This window comes from Phaseolus vulgaris, chromosome 6, assembly GCF_000499845.2.
Source record: "Phaseolus vulgaris cultivar G19833 chromosome 6, P. vulgaris v2.0, whole genome shotgun sequence".
Classification (NCBI taxonomy): domain Eukaryota; kingdom Viridiplantae; phylum Streptophyta; class Magnoliopsida; order Fabales; family Fabaceae; genus Phaseolus; species Phaseolus vulgaris.
In genome coordinates, this window is record NC_023754.2 from 23,431,010 (window position 1) to 23,451,205 (window position 20,196).

General features: G+C 27.3%; 1 protein-coding gene across 1 annotated transcript; it reads right to left on the minus strand.

Annotated features, from left to right (window-relative positions):
• Positions 1-12,796: 12,796 nt before the first annotated feature.
• LOC137833134 (homeobox-leucine zipper protein HDG11-like) lies at positions 12,797-17,483 on the minus strand. Its single transcript, XM_068641505.1, has 10 exons — positions 17,228-17,483; positions 15,614-15,731; positions 15,321-15,512; positions 14,797-15,213; positions 14,619-14,714; positions 14,325-14,525; positions 14,049-14,229; positions 13,688-13,962; positions 13,480-13,569; positions 12,797-13,307 (listed from the first exon to the last, which is right to left on the minus strand). The coding sequence occupies exons 1-10, from the start codon at positions 17,368-17,370 to the stop codon at positions 12,924-12,926; spliced, it is 2,097 nt and encodes a 698-aa protein (XP_068497606.1). The 5' UTR covers positions 17,371-17,483; the 3' UTR covers positions 12,797-12,923.
• Positions 17,484-20,196: the final 2,713 nt, after the last annotated feature.

Sequence of the window (20,196 nt, forward strand, 5' to 3'; positions counted from 1 at the left end):
TATGAAATATAAACCAATTTTTAGATACCAAAATAATTAGTTGCAATAGTAATTAAATTAGAGACCATTTTAAAAACTAAAAAAAAAATGGTTTCTAAATTAGTTTCTATTATTGTTAAATAGTTTATAAATTGGTATCTAATTAGCAACCAAAGTTTTAACTACCAATTATTTAGTTTCTAAATTTGGTTTCTAAAACTTTGGTTGCTAATTAGATATCAATTTAGAAACTATTTAATAATAATAGAAACTAATTTATAAATCAAAATTTTTTTTAGTTTTTAAAATGGTCTCTAATTTAGTTATTATTGCAACTAATTATTTTGGTATCTAAAAATTAGTTTCTATTTCATGATTTTCGTGAATATTAAATTGTTGTTTCCTTAACTATGTCAAGGAAGAGTTTTAAGATATAATCTTACTTCATTGTTTATTTTCCTGACGAAAAACTATATATTAAATAGTTTTTTTTTATTTATTTCCTTTTTCATCTATACGTTTGTTTTTTTTTTATGTAAGTGAAAGCAAACTTAAACTATGAAAATATCATATAGGCATGTGCATATATGAGTGCGTGAACATTAGATTTTTTTGAAAAGTTTACCACATTGTTAGTAAATGTTCTTTATAATTTATATTTTTATTTCTTTTTTACTTTATATTAGTTTTTACCCAATTTATTTCACTTTATTTTTGTTCGTTTGAAGAAGAAATTCACAAGCTTGATAGAATTCATAAGGTTATTGATTGTTTCTTAAATTATTTTTTTTGACGAATCTTATTACAATTGGGTGTGAGTATACAAAAGTGCACACTAATACACTACAACCTCCTTTTGCAATGAATTTTTTGATAGAATAATTATCAATGATATAATTTTATCTCATTACAACTATTCACTAATCACTAGTGACACAATTTTACAATTTTGTTATGAGATGAACTTTTACACTATAAATCTAAATAATTGGTAGTTAAAATATTAGTAATTAATTAGATATTAATTTAAAAATTATTTAATAATAATAAAAATTAATTTAGAACCAAAATTTTTTTAGTCTGGTATCTAATTTAGTCACTATAACAATTAATTATTTTTGTCTCTAAAATTGATTTTTATTTCATGGTATATGTAGATATTTTTTAAAATATTTTAAGTAATTTTTTATAAAGATTAGAGCACCCTATATATTTTTTAATTGTTTATAATAGAAAAAATTAGCATTTATCATAAATTTGTGATTTTTTTAAGATAACAATGTGATGAAGAATTAACATTGGGAAATGAATTTTCAACATAGTCATCTTTATGTCAATGTCAAGTATATTGATAGGATAATTGATCCTCACTCATTACCCAAAGTATGTAAAGTATATTAACTTAAATGAGTAAAGTAAATTTAATCAAATTCATGTCAAAAGCATTAATAATAAAATTAAGTATTTGACTATTCCTATATAAGGTAAGCAATTTCAATATAATATATTTATATATCTTCCATATACTTATATATTAATTCACAATAGTAATAAATTGTGCATTCACGATATACATACTATATACACACACTCGAATATGAAATCCTTATCATATTTATTTATTTTGTTTGTATTTGGTTTACAACTTTTGCTTCTTTTAAAGAACTTTACAAAAAAAACCTAATAAATTAAGAGGGATTAAAATAGAAAATAAAACATTAAATACTACGACAAAAAATTAATCATATATTATATAGATTACAAATTTATTTAAATCATTATAAATTAATGACTAATTAAGAAATAAAATAATGTCAATACATAATCAAGTATCCTTCTAGAAATTAATATAGTACTAATTAAGTAAATATATAATTTGTATATAGTTGCAACGATGAGTTCCAATAGATACATGCAATCTTATTCACCAAACTCTCATAACTCACAAGATACTACCATAAGATAATAACTAATGAATGAATGAGGCTTCAATGCAAAATTATAATTTACTAACAATAACATTAATTATATATTACTAAATTGTTTTTGAGAAGTTTAGTTTCTAAGCTTAACAAATTGAATTTATAAAAAAAAGTCAACCACATTGCTTAGAAGGAGTAGAAGAAAATTAATAATGAATATAATCATAGCATTTCACTAGCTTGGATTTGTGTACTTCGGAGCAACCATCGTTCTCCCTTACTAAATATTGTAGAATGTTCAAAATTTAAATTGAAATTTTTAATATTTTGAGAGAATATTTATTTTTATTTATTAAAAATAAAATTTTAAATTTAATTCAATCTTATAAAATCGGTTTATAAGATGTTACATTTATATATAAAATATTTATATATAAAATATTTATATATAAAATATTTTTATATAAAATATTTTTATATAAAATATTTTTATATGTAAGTGTGAGAATTTCAACTATATTTTTCCTTACTTCAAAGAATAATAATTACTAAAATTGAATCAAATATAATAGATTAATTAAAGGACAATTTGTGAAATAAAAAAAAAAACTTATTTATTTTCATGACTTGACTAACAAAAAGTTGTCAATCCATCATTAAAAGGATTTTTAAATTAAAATATTTTTTCTAGTGTAAGATTTTTATACTAATTTATATTTGTTTAAGCTCAATTTGAAAACTTACCACCTAAAACCTGAACCTAATTAGGTATAGTTGGGGGAATACAAATTTAACCATACTAATGGTTTAAACGAAAACATCAAAATGTAATGAAGTTGGGTTGACAAGGTTTGTAGATGGATCAATACCCATCTATAACCATATAGCTTACTAAGGTCACATGTTAATTAAAAGCAAATTCAATTAAATGAATAAATAGTAATAGATTTGCAATAAAAAAAATTAAAATGAGTTACCTCCTTCGATTTAACAATCAGGTGGCATTGTGCTTCAAGTAAATCTCTCACGTTTATTGAAGTTCCAAAGTCACCATTTTGCTCCATACGCAGTACTGTTCCAAAGTCTGTTTAAATTAGCAGAATGACTTTAAAATTGAGTAAAGTGAGCAAGCATCAAAATAAAGTTAAAGTAAATAAATTTGTGTAGGATAAATAAATTTGATAATTATATAGTGTTGGGATCCCTCCTTGATTTTATGGGAGATTATGACCAATGAATATTGTTAACACTATTGTGGGAAGTTGAATTATTGATACCCTCAATTAAGTCAATTAAGAAAGATAAATGTTGGGAATCTCTCCTTAATTTGATGGGAGATTAATCCATTGAATATATTCAATGATGGTCATTAAAAAGTATTTTGGGAATTGTAACTCTCTTGAAAATATAATGAGCATTAATCTCTTTCTGAATAAGTCTTTCTCTCATTTTATAAAGGGAACTTCTGAGGAAGAGAAAAAGAGATAGGAGATATCCACCATAGTGTGAGATTAGAAATCCTAGTGAGAGACTAGAAAGATTTTGTATTTCATCCTTGTGAGATTGAGTGTTATTCTCGTGAAACAAATATTATAATCTTACTTTTATAATAGAGACATTTTCTGAACTAGGTCCCGTAGATTTTTATTTTTTTTAATATTATGAGTTTTTGTAGTTAGTACATAAACAAAATCTGTTTTTTTAATGGTTTATCTAGATAACCTTCAAATAAATATGGTAAAATGATCGAAAAATTGTGAAAAACAGCTACCAATAAAATTATAAGTGTAATTCCTTCCTTAGATGAAGTAAAATTCCCTGAAAAAAAAAATTAAGAAGTAATAAATTCACCATTTAAAACGATTACTAAAAAACAAGAAACTAGTATAAAAGATATTCAAAATATTCATAATCAGCTTAATTATACAAATCAATAATTATATCAAGTAGCAATAACCAAGAGAATGTGTAAAAAAACCTCACAGAAAATTCAAAAAACAGTATATAGTGGAATAGAAAATATTTAATAAAACATTTTAAGTTTTTGGAAAAAAAATTATGAGACTTACAAATAGGAAGGGATACTAATTCAACTTTAAAAGAAATAAATAGAAAAATTAGATTCTCTTAAAATATGAAAGATAAAAAAACCTGATTAAAAAACTGAATAGATAGATAGAGATTGCTCCATTGAGCAAGAGATCTATCAATTGTAGATCTTGTTGTATCTGCTGTGGATTACGACAATTAGCCCTTTCTTATATATCATTCACTCATAATCCAAAACCTAGCAAATTAAAATTATAAGAAAAAACTGAAACTGATCAGAAAGAAGTAAAATTCATCTTACTTTTTTTATCAGAATTGTGCATGGTATGCCCTTTTTCTTTGTTTCAGCTTTGATTGTTACTGTGATTGTTGATCGTCACACACATTTGGTTGTAGTTTTTCAATATTAAATATGTGCTTTTAATTTACATATAAACAAATTAAAAATATTTAATGTTTTCTTTAAGCAATTGAAACAGTTTCAAAATGGTTTATATTTATTTAATATATACTTTCTTTCTCAATCATGAATGTAATAATTTTATACTATTTTTTGTTTGTTTTAATATGTGTAATAAGGATATAATTAAATAATAATGAATATTTTTCCACTTTTTAAACAATAATCAAACAAATTTTGTTTTAAACGGTAAAAAAACTACGGGAAATGTTGTCATTTTCTCCATCTGTTCGATACATGCATATGCTAGTAAATAGATAACTAATAAGTTGTGGCAAGAGTAATGATATACAATGAATCTATTTACGAATTGCATATATATGGGACACAGTACAATCTGAACATTATATATAAATGGTTCTTAAAAAATACTTTCCAAAAAGTAAATTGATAATCACCTTACCCCTCTCTTCTTAAGAAGATGGAATAAAACTCTTTTTTTCATAATTTATAAAGAATATATTGGAAAAATATATAATTAGATATTATATAATAAATATTTTGTTACCTCTCTTATTAAGAAGATGGAATTATTTTTTCATAATTTATAAATAATATATTAGAATAAAATATAAATAAATATTATATATAACAAAAAAAAAATATTTCTTATCGATAAAAAAAAAAAACATTCAAGGAATATCAATCCAATATAAAAAGCACATAAAAATATCTCCAGAGAGGCATGCTTGAAACAATAAAAACCCAAGAAAGCCCAAAAACAGAGCCCACACCCAATCTCTGGATACTATGTTGCGGGCTGCTTCTTCCTGCACCTCCATACCTTCTTGTGCCACCCCCATAAATTTTTCTTATTCCAAAAATACCCTTTTCAATATTCCGGATTACATAATCCGGAAGTCTTTTTCTAAATTCAGAATTAGCTTCTGGATTATGTAATCCGGAAGTCTTTTGTGATTAGATTCCGGATTACATAATCCGGAAGTCTTTTCTATACATAAGATTAGCTTCCAGATTATGTAATCCGGAAGTCTTTTTTTCAGATGTGTTATTAGCTTCTGGATTACATAATCCGGAAGTCTTTTCTAAATATGAAATTGACTTCCGGATTATGTAATCCGGAATTTATCCGGATTACATAATCCATAGGCTTATTTTTTAAATTCAAGGAGGTGAAAAAAAAAGGATAAAATGGTATTTTCATATTTAGTATTGGGGTGGCACAAGAAGGTATGGAGGTGTAGGAAGAAAGAGTCTATGTTGCGTTTCCCACCCCCACATAAATAACAAACAAAGATAATAACAATAATATATTGAAAGTTAATTACAATCTCAAAACTTGCATTATCAAACGGCAATATGACCATTTTTCATTTTTTTTAGATTTCATTTTTCAATTTTTTTTATCAAGCGACACCTTTTAATGTTATTCAAATAATTCGTGTTAATGTAATGAATGACATTACGTATTCAATATCAACGAAAATTTGACTCAATTCAAAATAAATGATAATCCAACATTATACATAAATGACACCAATACACCTCCGATAGGCAATCTTTTCTTGTATTGTATGCTCGGGAAGATATCATCCTACTTGTTATTTGTATGCTTTAATATTTTGGATGTCAATTCTTAATACATTTCTGTTTATGTTTTTGTTCAAAATGTGGAGTATGTATAAAATGTCATATGACACTAAAGTTAGTATTAAATGTGTAATTTAATTTAATGTTGGTGAACTAATTTAATGTTAATCAACCTAAATTATCGTAGATATCATAGTTAATCTATGCACTATAAAGACATAAAGTACAGATTCTCTATAAATTCATACTTAAAAAATCTTTGTTTTGGATTATCGAGATGTTCTCACCTTAATAATTGAAAGACCACTTGACCGTATATTATATAGTGTTGTTAATATATTTAATTTTCTATTTTAAATTATTGGGCTTTGTTTGTTTGACCCAACTTTCCTTTTCTGTTTCAGCTAGATCTTAATCTTTTTCTTATATATACACCATGTATTTTACTCTTTAATATACAAGTGAATAAAAGTTTATTTTATATTTATTTTTCTCTACAATTAGGATTCATCAAAACCTCTCTTTCTTCATTACGATTACGTGCGATTACGTACGCTACATTAAAGCATCACATCAGACAAGGAATATTCATCTTCATTTACTGTAATATGGTATCTGAGCCATTTCGAGCCTATCCTAGCGAGTATTTGTTGGGCCTATCGTGTCACCCGCTATCGGGCCGCTATCGGACCACCCATAATATATAGTCACACGCACGAGTTGGCAGTCTCGGCGTGAGGGGGTGTGTTGGAGATCCCACATCGACTAGAGATTAGAGCCTTTCATTGTATATAAGTGGGTGCAAACCTCAATCCTATGAGCCGGTTTTATGGGGTTAAGTTAGGCTTAAAGTCCACTTCGTAATATGGTACAGACAAAACACTATGGCATTATAGACTAGGACACCCTTCACATGAAAGATTACAAACAACTTGATGTCAATAATGCATTTCTTCATGGTGATCTCCACGAAGAGAGATATACATGACCCCCCACCTGGCCTCTCTCTTCCTTCTCCCCAGCATGTTTGCAAGCTTCAACGGTCTTTGTATGGCCTTCGTCAAGCTGGTCGCCAATGGTACGCCAAACTTTCTACTTTTCTTTTATCAAATAATTACTCTATTTCTGTTGCTGATCACTCTTTTTTTCTTAAATATAATAATGATAAATTCACTGTTATTCTTGTTTATGTTGATGACTTGCTCTTAACTGGTGATGACACGGAGGAAATCAATACAATTACTGCATCCCTTCACCATCACTTCAAGATAAAAAATTTAGGTAATCTCACTTACTTTTTGGGACTGGAAATTGCTCGCAACAGTACTGGTCTTCATTTAAGTCAACGCAAGTATACTCTTGATCTCCTTTAAGAAACTGGCATGCTTGACTCTGCACCTGTGGCCACTCCTATGACTCACACCTCCCGTCTCTCTCCCGACCAAGGCTCACCTCTCGATGCTGATGCCACTTCTCAATACAGAAGACTCCTTGGACGTCTAATTTACTTAACCAACACGCGACCAGACATCGCCTTCGTTGTCCACAATTTAAGTCAATTCATATCTGCACCCACAACTCATCATCAGCAAGCTGTCTCACGTCTTTTGCGTTACCTCAAGGGCACCCCTGGTGAAGGACTATATTTTTCTCACACTAGTTCACTTCACCTTTGTGGTTTTAGTGACTCTGACTGGGCAACATATCCTACCACACGCAAATCTGTCACTGGATATTCCATCTACTTAGGAGACTCCCTAATATCATGGAAATCAAAGAAGCAGTCAACTATCTCCCGCAGCTCCTTTGAAGTCGAGTATAGAGCCCTTGCCACCACCACATGTGAGTTACAATGGTTGTCTTACCTCCTTCAGGATTTACATCTACCTCTCTCCCAGCCTGCAACCCTGTACTGTGACAATAAATCTGCCCTTCAAATAACTTCCAATCAAGTTTTTCATGAACGAACCAAGCATATCGAAATTGATTGCCACCTAGTTCGTGAAAAACTTAACTCTGGTCTCCTCAAACTACTACCCATTACTTCTGCAATGCAAGTTGCTGACATATTCACCAAGCCCCTTGCTTCCGCACAATTCTCTACTCTCAAATCCAAGCTGGGCCTGACAAATATCTACTCCCCAGCTTGAGGGGTGTTAATATATTTAATTTTCTATTTTAAATTATTGGGCTTTGTTTGTTTGACCCAACTTTTCTTTTCTGTTTCAGCTAGGTCTTAATCTTTTTCTTATATATACACCATGTATTTTACTCTCTAATATACAAGTGAATAAAAGTTTCTTTTATATTTATTTTTCTCTACAATTAGGGTTCATCAAAACCTCTCTTTCTTCATTACAATTACGTGCGATTACGTACGCTACATTAAAGCATCACATCAGACAAGGAATATTCATCTTCATTTACGGTAATAAGTGTCTCAACCATATACTATACACAACCAATTTTACATTATTTATGAGTATCATTACATTCTTTATTGCTTTAAATTCACAATGTTTGCTCTTAATATAATGTCGTGTCTTTCTAATAGAGGTAAGCAAACAATAAATATGTGTTTTAATTTAAACCTAATTTGACCTTGCTTCACTAATAGAAACCTTATCATTCATGGACCAAAACATGACAAGTAACTTATAGGATATATATATATTAACATTATATATTCACCTAAAGGCTAAATCTTAAAAGGTTGAACATGCAAAATTTGAATGAAAATGAAGAAATTCAACACTCACATCTAAAAAAAGGATCTATTTGAATGCATAAGACTCTCTTATACTTAGACCTAACAAGTTCTTCCACAAAATTTTTGTAAACGAATATTGAGATTGCACTGCTTACTGAAAAGATTGTGGTTGGAGAAACTGTTGTCCAACAAGAAGTGACAGTCACAAACAATATCGAAGGATATTGGAGTCCTAGGCTTCAATTTGAAATGTTGGGGAATTTGAAGGATGAACAAATTTGGAAACGAAGCTATGTCAGAACACTAATTTAGGAATGAAGTATTACAATTTTTTTGTCGATGATGAGGTACTCATTGTCCCCTTTGTATTTTTTCTCTTTTAAGTTACAAATGGGGATAAATCCTAGTTGAGTCCTAAAATAAACATTTATTTTACTTATTTAAAAAATTTATATTTTTTAAAACAAAAATTAAAGAGGAATAATAAAAAAACTTAAACTATATATGTACATATTTAAACGTTGAATTTTACTTTTAAAGGAAATAATTAACAATTTTTTTTTAGTTTTAAATCTTTAAACACTTTTAATATCCAAAGATATCATTTTTCTAATGTTATCTTCTCTTCCTTTTTTTTAATTTTACTTATTATTTTATTATTATTATTATTATTATTATATTTTTTTAAAACGCTTTTTTTTATATTTTTTCCGAATTAATGCTACTTTATTTTTGCCATTTTTATTAATTGAACATTATCAATAATTAAAAAAAGGCATATCATAAAATTAAAATATTTAATATTTTATTTAAGCAATTAAAATAATTTCAAGATTATTTATACATTTTAATATACGTTTTTATCTTTCTTAATTATAAATCTAATTAATTTTTTTGTATTATTTTTTATTTATTTTTAATGTGTAAAAAATTATATAATTAAAAAATAAAAGTTAATAATTTTCTACTTTTAAATAAGAAACAAAAAAAGCTTTTAAAAAACGATTTAAATATAATGCTGTCATTATTCTTCAATATTTACGCTCACGTCCTAATAAATATATAAATATTTAATTTTTAGAAAGAGTAATGATATATAATACGATGAATCTATTTACGAATTTCTTGTGTGTCCATTTTAAAATAAATAGCAGAAAAATATTTCGTATTTCATAAAAATATAAGGGAAGGTGGATTTAAAACTAACAAACGGCCTTTTATTTATTTATTTCGAAAATAGACACAAATTAGTTAAAAATAGACATGTATTATTTGAAAAAAGTAACCAAAAATTGCACATTAATTATTTTACTCGTGTATTTTGAAAATGGACTAGTATTACTTTGCCTAATTGGTGTAACAGTGTAGTGCATTTAGAAGAGTTTATTTCAGCTTATTCAGATTTATTTTATGATATAAATATTTTTGTAAATTTGTTAAAAACTATACATAAAATAGTGTATAATATTTTTTTAATCAATAAAAAATAATAAATTAAAAAAAAACATAAAACATAAAACACTTAAAAAAATACTCCAACCCTTAAAAAAATAGTTAAACAACATAAACAAAGTAATACACTATTATCAACCGTTATAACATACTATTTACAAAGATATAACGTTCAAAAAGATTTCAGAGACAAAGTAAATATATAGTCATATAAAACTATAAACAAGCAATATAAAACTATTTACTCAGTCATATAAAACTATTTATTATTTATTCATATTCCACCATTTTATTTATATTTATAAGGTACTTTATTGAAATATAACAAATAAGTTTTTAAAATATTAAATAATTTATACTTATATATAAAGGGAATTTCTCATTATAACTGTTTGGTACACACAAATTTTTTCTTATTCTATCCTTATTTAATATATCTTATTTTATTAATACAATGAAGTATTTTGTCATTTCATATGAATTACTAATAAAAATTAATTTTTAATATTTTAAATTAATATTAATGTACAGTTTTTATATGACTCTGTTTGGATTGAGAAAGGAATCTGGGAGGAGGGGAGGGACTGAATTTGTGAGGATTAGAGACGATGTGTAAGGATATGTGATGTTGTTTAGATTGAGGAATAATAGAATGAATTTGTGATGATGATTTAGTGTAAGTTTACAAATTTATCATTGTTATTAAAAAATATTTGAATAATGAATTATAATTTTTTTTTGTAAGTTTGAATTAATTAAATGTCTTTAATATATAATATCCATAATATAAAATATTTTTGTGTTAAATTGAAATAAATTTATTAAATACATTAAAATTTATGAAAATAATATTTATTATTATATTCATTTATTACTTTATATAACTATATATATTGTTGATATTATAATTTAATTTTTTTATTTTCATTATTTATAATTATACGTTGTTATTAATAGTATAATTAAATATTTTTAAAATTATAAATAATAAAAAAAATTATGTAATATTTAATTTTGTATATTCTAATAAAATGCTTGCACAGGGATATTTAGGTAAAATACAATAATCCTACATAAGTCTCACAAATCTCTTCATTCTGTGAATAGTGAAAAATATCATGCACCTTCTCTCTCATCCAGTCCCCCCACTCTCAAAACCCTTGAAACAAACACAAAAAAATACTCCATCCTCCTCCCCCTCCCTCCTCCCTCATCGAAACAAACACACTTAACAAAGAGAACACACTCCCACACATTTTCACACAAAATCTCACATAAAATAAAATAACCCTCACTTTCAATCACTCTACTCCATTTTTTGTTTTTCAATTTGAACACATCTAAAATTATTTCTATATATAAATTACATTTCTATCTGTTATGAAAATTGAGAAAAAAAAAGTGAATATAGACATTGTGTTCCCACTAATATAAATATATAAGCGAATTATGAGAATATGTAATTTAATATGAAAAAAAAAGTGAGTTCTTCTTACCTCATGCACCCAATTTAACTTAAACATATCATCATTCAACATTTGAAAATCATATATAAAAGGATTATCAACTAATTTCAAACATCAAACATGCATAAATATAACTATACTCATTCAGATTGATGTTCAACTAAATTCTTAAATTTATTTCATTTACAATAGTTTATCAAATGTACTTTCTTACTTAAAAATGACTTGCACTCCAAGCAAAAACTAGAGAAAATGCTAAAATTAAACTTAAAACAACATAATAAAATCAAGCCTAAATTAAACTAGAGAATTATGTTTTCACTTGATCAAACCAATATTAAACTCAATACTAATAAAAAAATGAATTGAAATATTTAGAGAAAAAACACTTATTCTTAATTGAAGTTTGTTTGAGTATATTTGATCTTCAATACGGTAGTTTTGGTAAGATGGAATTTGATTTTGAAAAAAAAATAAGAATTGAATTAAAAGAAAATTAGATCAGAGAGGAGTTGAAGAAAGGAAGAAAGGAAAGAAAAAAGAAGAACGGAAAAAGAAGAAAAGGCAATTTCTTTATCTACTTCCATATTTTTTTCCTGCACCTCCATAAATCCTTCAATTTCAAAATCACCCTTGAACAAAAGGTACAAAAATTCATTTCTAAATTGCATAATTCCTAGACTTTTGAACTCTAAAATTCGAAATATAATTTCAAATTTCAAATTTTAGAATTTGAAACATACAATTTTGTATTTTGAATTTTAGAATTCGAAATGATGTCAACAATACAGATGAAAAAAATGATAAAACTGTCATTTCACTTCTATGGAGATGCTGAAAGAAAACACGGAGGTGCAGGAAGATATTGCCAGAAGAAAATAGATAAAAGAAAGTTTATAAAGCTAGGCCCAATGGGTCTTAGAATGACAAAATACTATTTGAAGTCCACCTAGAATGACAAAATTTTATTCTGACAACTCAATTCTAACAAGCTTCGCCTCAATTAAATCCATTGCGGTTATCCATTATTTTTATTCTAAAATTCGACTATACCATGATCTTGTCATCTCCTCCCGACAATTCCCACCACATAGGTTTGATGCCAAGGATAATTATAAAGAAAATAATATCTTTATCTCGTAATCAAAATCATTTTATAGATACGTATAAAATAAAAATATATAAATAATTTAAAATTGAAGTATATGTAGGTAATTTTGTTGTCTTATATCATTATGCAAAATGGCACATAAACAAGATCCTACAACTCCCAACAAATAATGGAAGCAAAACTTCCATCGATATGATCTTTCATAAAAAGGAAAAAGAAAATATTAAAACTCTAAATTAGAACCATTTATCAAAGCATGGTTTATATTTTGTATTGTTGAGGTCATGAGAGAGTTAACAACCGTCTTTGATTCTGCTATCATAGTTGTTGGACCATTCATCATTATTTGGAAAGCCACAGTCAATAGAGTACTGTGTGTTCTTGTATCATCACTTCCACTGCTCCATGCAGAAGCATTTGTAATAGATTGCTCATCCTTTGAGATGACAATGCCTGATGGAAAAATTGCCAATGTTGTTGATTCTTCACCATTTATTGCCATCTTTATGTCAGATATATTGATGGGGGAATATACAACATATGATCCCAAAGGATCAATACAACTTTCTTGAATAATAGCCATGTTATTTGCATTTCGGTGGACGGGCTGTTTCATATCAATCATTAAAACAATTTTAATCAATAATACAATAAAGTAAAAGAAAACTAAATTACACACATATATATATATATATATATATATATATATCATTGAAACATTCATTTATCTTCGTTTTGTTCTTGATTGATTCATAAGTTTTGCTGATAAAAAAAAGTACCTGAATAATTGATATATAGTTGCTAGGTTGAGTTCCAATGGATATACGTGCAACTTCATGTACTGGACTCTCATAACACATAACATCCCACTATAAAAACAAAAAGGTAACAAATAAATGAGTCCATGATGCAAAATTATAAATTGCTAACAAGAAATTAATTATATATTGACAAAAAATAAAAGAGTGGGTTGCTAAGTGTATGAACCTTAGCACGTTTTATTGGATCTCTGAAGAAGTCAAAAACATTTTCTGAGGGGAGTGGAAGCCGAAAAGAAGTGGTAGCAATGAATATAATCATGCCATTTGATAGACTTGAGTTGGTGTATTTCCGAGTAGTGATCCTAATATTAATATTCTCCTCAGCTAAATGTTCTGGAAAGTCTCTCTTAGTTGACACCATGTTTAAAATTCCATAGAAGTTTTTCACCATTTGATCAGAAAACCTCATCATATTTTTCCTTCCTCCAAGAGTAGTGATCACTAAAAATTCATGACAGATATGGTCTTAATTAGGTATGTATATATGTATTAACAGGTTTGGAATAAAGATAGAAATAATTAAGAACCTCCATAGGAGTCGTAATTAGGTATGCATTCAACTCCAACACTTGAAAATCTTGCACACATTCTTTGAAGTTCCAAAAGCCATCTTTCTGCTCCATATGCAATATTGTTATTAACGATATCTTTGTATAGTTGATGCGTTTCAATCTTCTCATCCACTTCCACATGTTCAACCCAAGAAATCTAGGAGAAAGAATATAGTGTTATAGCACAAATTTGTTTAAGTTATAATATAGAAGCATAGTAGGTGATGACTTAGTTCACCGCAGCATACTCACCCAGCATAACTCATTTGAAATTTCATGAATCATGCATCCAGAGGGAAACCTCCAATACTTAGGATTGTTGTTCCCGTTGGTGCAGTCAACCGAAACATCTACTATCACCCATGAATGTGCTTCAATTTGTTCACAATAGCGAAGGAAGCACAATTCTCGAGATGGAACTAAAGGTGAAAGAACATGCATCTCTTCATTCATCTGCATAAACAACACAAAAAAGAGGTATTCACTCTTGCTTTGTAAAACTGAAATGTAATAGAGAAACTTATCACACAAGGTTTATGAGAATACCAACAACAAAACTCCACTTCGATTTGAACCATTTTCAAGTACTTCGATTGTGCGTGCTTTTGTAACAATTGTTGAGAAAAGATTTTCCCAATTTTCCTTGTAGGTAAAAAAATCATGGATATGATTATATAAATGGAGACAGACAAATAGAGATTCTAATAAAGCCATAAGTACTAACCGAGTTCAAAAACATGTCAACTAATTCAGTTGCCTTGATTCTCACAACTCGTGAATCTTTTGAGGATTCTACACGGGCTTGGGAATTCTTGAAGTGATTAATCCTTGGAAAGAATTGTTCATAGCTTTCAAGATGAAGAACAAATCTTTGATCATTTGAAGATTTGACCCATATGGGCTCATTGGTGCACAAAAGCTTAACTAATTCTTCCTTAGCAGCCACTGCAGTTTGTGACATCATTGTTTTTTCCACTTGTGTTATTTTTCTCCCAAGGTTGGACATGGTATCTTCGTCTTGAAACGAACCACTCATTGAGCCACCTTGTGATGAAGATCCCCTCATAAGAGTGTAGTCCATGTTTAGGTCTAACATTGGTTTATCCATGTACTTTTCTAGAGCACTAGACACCTTCTCATGCTGAAAAAAAAAACATCATAAATAAACATGAATCATATACTGTAGTAATAAAAAAAGTTATTGAAATAAACAATTCATGTAAAAATCAATGAAACTAGTCAACAAACCTCTTCTCTAAGACGAGCATTTTCAAGACGAAGTTGTTCCAGAGAACGTTGACGTTTTTCATCGACATTAGATGGACCTCCACAAGATGGACAAATTATATTTTTGAATGCCTCTCTTAATAAGAGGTTATCGTTACGTATCCTTTCATTCTCAATACGAAAGATACTGTTATTTGTTCTTTCAGTTTGAGTCTAGAATCAAACAGATGTAAAATGGTTATTATCACTTAAAAGAATTTTTTTAATAAATATGAAAAGAAAAATAAATAAATAAATAAATATATATAGATTACCTTTATTTGAGTTCTCTTATTCTGAAACCAAAACTTTACTTGTTTTGGATCAAGTCCAAGTTCTTCTGCTATTTGACATCTTGTGCTTTTAGTTGGATGTGGACACTTGCGAAACATTCTTTAATTCCAAAATAAATATCACAGTTAATAGATAGTATTGCAAGGTGATTTGAATCACGAATACCCCTAAAAAAATTACACAAGCTAGAGAGAGAGAATATACTATATATAGACATAAGACAAGACATCAACAACTATCTAAAATATAATTCATGTTCAAATTAACAAGAAAGTGAAGTGAAATTTAATAATACTTCTACAATTGAAAATGAGTGTTGAGATGTTTACAACCCAATAATAAATTGCTACAATTGTTAGAAGTAGAAGAATAAATAATCTTTTAGTAAATGTATGCGAGAAATGAAAAAATAAAATTTTAAAAAAAATTACAAACGATTATATTTATGTTGTTGTTAAAGTAATATTTTTATGAAAAATATAGAAAAGGTAGGGATTATAGATCGATAGTTGAAAAAAAAAATTATAACTAAATTATCAGTATTTAATTGGGGTATAAAATGAATTTATTAAAGGTAGGGAATATTTTGTTCACAATATTCATATTCAAAAAATGCATTTAAGTGGATACCTTTCAATGAAAGGCTTGTTTGGGACATCCAATTTTTTTACAATAAAAAAAAAATTATTTAAGGCTTGGAACATTTTAAGTGTTGATACCATAGCATATAAAAGGATATTTAATTCATATATAGATGGAAAAGATATGCAACATAGTGATGGTAATTAAATTTAAAGTTGTAAATATTCATTTATTATTGTAATTTAATTTTGATTAAGAAAACTCATTTTGACCAAATACTTTATAGTCATTAAGATTTTTCCCAACAACATTAATAACATTAGAATTAATTTTTTTTTTTTTTTTAAAATAAGGTCCAATGAATCAATCAGTTTCGACTCAATTATAATCCGTTGAATTAAGTAAAATATGGTAAAGGGATTAACAACCTAATCCAACCCACATAAGTTAGACGTATAAATACAATGTATTCAACTATTTAATCCCTTTTTTTTCAAAATGTTTCTTAAACCTACTAAATAAAATGGAAATGAATTATATTTCAATTTTTTAAACTCATGCCATGCCCACTCTCATCTTTTACGAGATCAAAAACAAAAAAAAAGTCAAAATGATATCAACTCACCTCGTTGTGTTGTGTACCTACTACACAACAAAAAATCTGGAGACAATTACTCCCAAATTAAAATTAACAAAAATATGAAAAAGAAACAAAAAAAAAATCATGATCTTAATTAAACCCAAATGTCTCCTGAAAAAAGTTGATCCACAAAGCTTTTTCCTTTAAAACTACTAAACAAAGCAAAAGCAAGACCAAGCCGGCCACAAAAATTATTGATTTTCATCATGAACATAAACAATTGAAATAGATCAAAACTGCACAAATTTTAGGTAGATCTTGTGGTGTAGGCTGTAGAATGAGACAAGGTTAACCCTTTTTACATATCTTTCTTAATTCAAAACTTAAAAACAAATAAAATAAAGAAGTTGTTCATAAGTAAAACTCATCTTACTCTTCAAGCTTAGATGTTCTATCAGCGTTGTGACCATGGTAGGCCTTTTTCCCTTTGTTTGAGATCTTATTGTGGCTGTAATTGTGATTGTGATTATGGTGATCATCCCCAGATCCACCTGCACCTCCCATGGCAAAATCCATTTGTTTCAATTCACCTGCAAAAGAGACTAAACTTCTGAGTTTGGTTCTTCCTAAGCCTTACCCTTTTTTGTGGTGATTCTGTGAATTCTGAAGAAGGGACTTTATAGATGCCAATTTGCATGACCTCACACACTTTGCATTTCAATAACACAGAAGCAGTAAAATCCGCTGAAGAAAATAATGATGAGATTTTTACCACCTTTTTCCTTAGATTAATGGTGAACGTAAATTAAAGGCTTAACCCCACATAACATATCATCATACAACCTAGTAACAGCTATATGGTGTAGAAAAAAACAAATCAGTACAGAATGATAAAAATTAAAAATGTATTATTGAATGAAAAACTCAAAACTGAGAATGTAACGCATGGTGCATTTGTGGCAAGCACATGACAACTCATCTGCATGCAAAAGGGGAGAGAACTGGGAAAATGTGAAACTAAAAAACAAACTCACTGAAACTGAATTTTGGACGTGGTGAATTGAAACGCTGGTTTGGTTTTGTGGTTTTAGAGAAAAATGGAGGTGGTGGGGTTGAGTTTGTGCTTGCACTTGTAATGAATAGAATCTTTTAATTTAATGTTATTGGCTTGACGGGAGTTATTGCTCAGAGCCAGTCAAATTGAAAGTTGTAAGCAATCAATATGTATTGCTTTTGAGGATTTCTTTTATTCATGTATTGCAAAAACTCATTAAATGAACCCTTTATTTATATTGGTTTTATTATATGATATTATCTACTCCGAGTAATTGTCTTCACAAACATTAATTGAATTAAATTTATGTTATTTTTATTAAAATAATAAAAAATTGAACTGGAAAGAAAGTAATCAATGTGGCTGATAAAATCATTTAATAAGTACTAACAGTTATGTGTATTACAAAGAAATTAAAGGTTATAAGAGTGTGAAACAGTTTTACATTTATTTAATGATTGCTAGTATGACTTTCAATATATTTATTATATGTTAAATGCTCATTAATGTTTTTAAAGGTGTGTTTGTTGTAGAAAAAAATAATATTGAGAGTAAATAAAACAAGAAAAATAAAAGAAGAGAAATAAAATTAAAATGGAGATTTTTATAATTAAAAAAAATAGAATAGTGTGAAAGTTAAAGTTTTAAAATTATTTCATTTAAAATGACTATTATATCTTTTTTTTGTTAGGTATATTTATTAAAAAAAGTTTGAAAAATGACAAAAACTCAAGCCTGTACTAACCAATCATAGGAATCATATCATCCATTAATAGTGTTAACTTAGCTTGCTTTAAAATTGAATTTTAAGTTTAACTACATCTCATAAACTAATTTATAAGATAAGGTTTGCACTAACTTACATACTATGAAATGTTCTTATATTTAGTTGATGTGGAATCTCCAACACGTCCTTTCCACTGAGAGTGACAACTCGTGCGTAAGACTATATATTTATGGGTGATCCAACAACAAATGGTTTGATAAGTGCAACAAATTATCGTTAGGATAGGCATAAAATGACTCTAATACCATTGAAGATCCTATATCGACTATAGAGATGACTACATTTAATATATAAGTGAGTGCAAACTTTACCTTATAAACTGATTTATAAGGTTAAATTAAGTTTAAAGTTCACTTCTTAATATGGTATCAAAACCATTTAGAAAATCTACTGAGAGTTTGTTGGACTTATCATATCATATGCTATTGAATCTCTATCGGACCACCCATAAATATTTAGTTACAAATGATTTTAATAAAGTAATTTAGAAATAAGGTAGATTGTATAATTACAATGTATTTTTAAATTATATAATTTATAAAAATATTTTAAATTATATAATTTAAAATATATTTTTTAATCTAAAATCTATTTCAGATCTGAAAATGTAATATGTATTGTATATTTTAAATTATGTTTTTTATTGTGAAATTCAAAATGTATTTTTTAGTTTCAAATTATATAATTCATGATAGATTTTTAGAGGATTTTTCTTTCCATATTCTAATAATTTCTAACTGCACCACTATAGTTTTTTAAAATAACCATTTTATCCTTAAAAAGGTGTCTTTCTCATTTTCTATCATGTAAATCTTTTGGAGAACCAGTTTTCCAGAATTTATGACACATGAATTTTATAATATAATTTCCTGAAGAAAATTCTTAAGATTTTCGTGATAAAATTTCAATAATATAGAAAATGCATTATGAAAAAAGTTTTCCTAAACCAACTTTCCAAAACTCATAACATGCTTTTTGGAATGAATTTTCCAAAACAAAGCTTTTGGGAAAAAGTTCTATGATATATGAGATGTATTTTGAAACAAAATTTCTCAAACAAAATTTTCAGAATATATATAATAATTTTTGAAACGAGTTTTTTTGGAACATCTCTCTGTTCTTTTTTCCTCTCAAAGAAGAGAGTGTTAGGCTCTATTTGCTTCCATAGATGTACTGTTCACAAGGAAAGAAATGAGAGGATATTATTGGTTTGGATCCAAGGTTTTGCAAGGAATAGAAGGAGAGGATATACCTGTGAACAGTAAATATCCTCTCCCCTCAAAATGAAGAGATGTAGAGGAAAAACCACATCAACATGTGCTATTTACAAATTTACCCTCATTCATTTACAAGAGTTTTTAATATTAAAAAACAGTATTTTATTTATTTATATAAGATGTGATTTTTTTTTTAATTTTATAGTATATATTTAATATTTAAATAAATTATTTGAAGTTCTCTTTTTATTTAATTTGTTGTTGCATTTATATTAATATATTTTTTATAATTATTATATTTATGAGTTTGTAATTTATTTGATAATAGTTTTTTATGAAATTAT

Bases quoted from the DNA above. Each gene is read 5' to 3' on its own strand.
- LOC137833134 (XM_068641505.1), bottom strand. From the start codon at position 17,370: ATGGATTTTGCCATGGGAGGTGCAGGTGGATCTGGGGATGATCACCAT. The intron at 13,963-14,048 runs GTTCTTAATTAT...ATGAATTTTTAG, and splicing joins TAATTACGACTCCTATGGAG to TGATCACTACTCTTGGAGGA. The intron at 13,308-13,479 runs GTACTTTTTTTT...GATATGAAACAG, and splicing joins ACTATATATCAATTATTCAG to CCCGTCCACCGAAATGCAAA.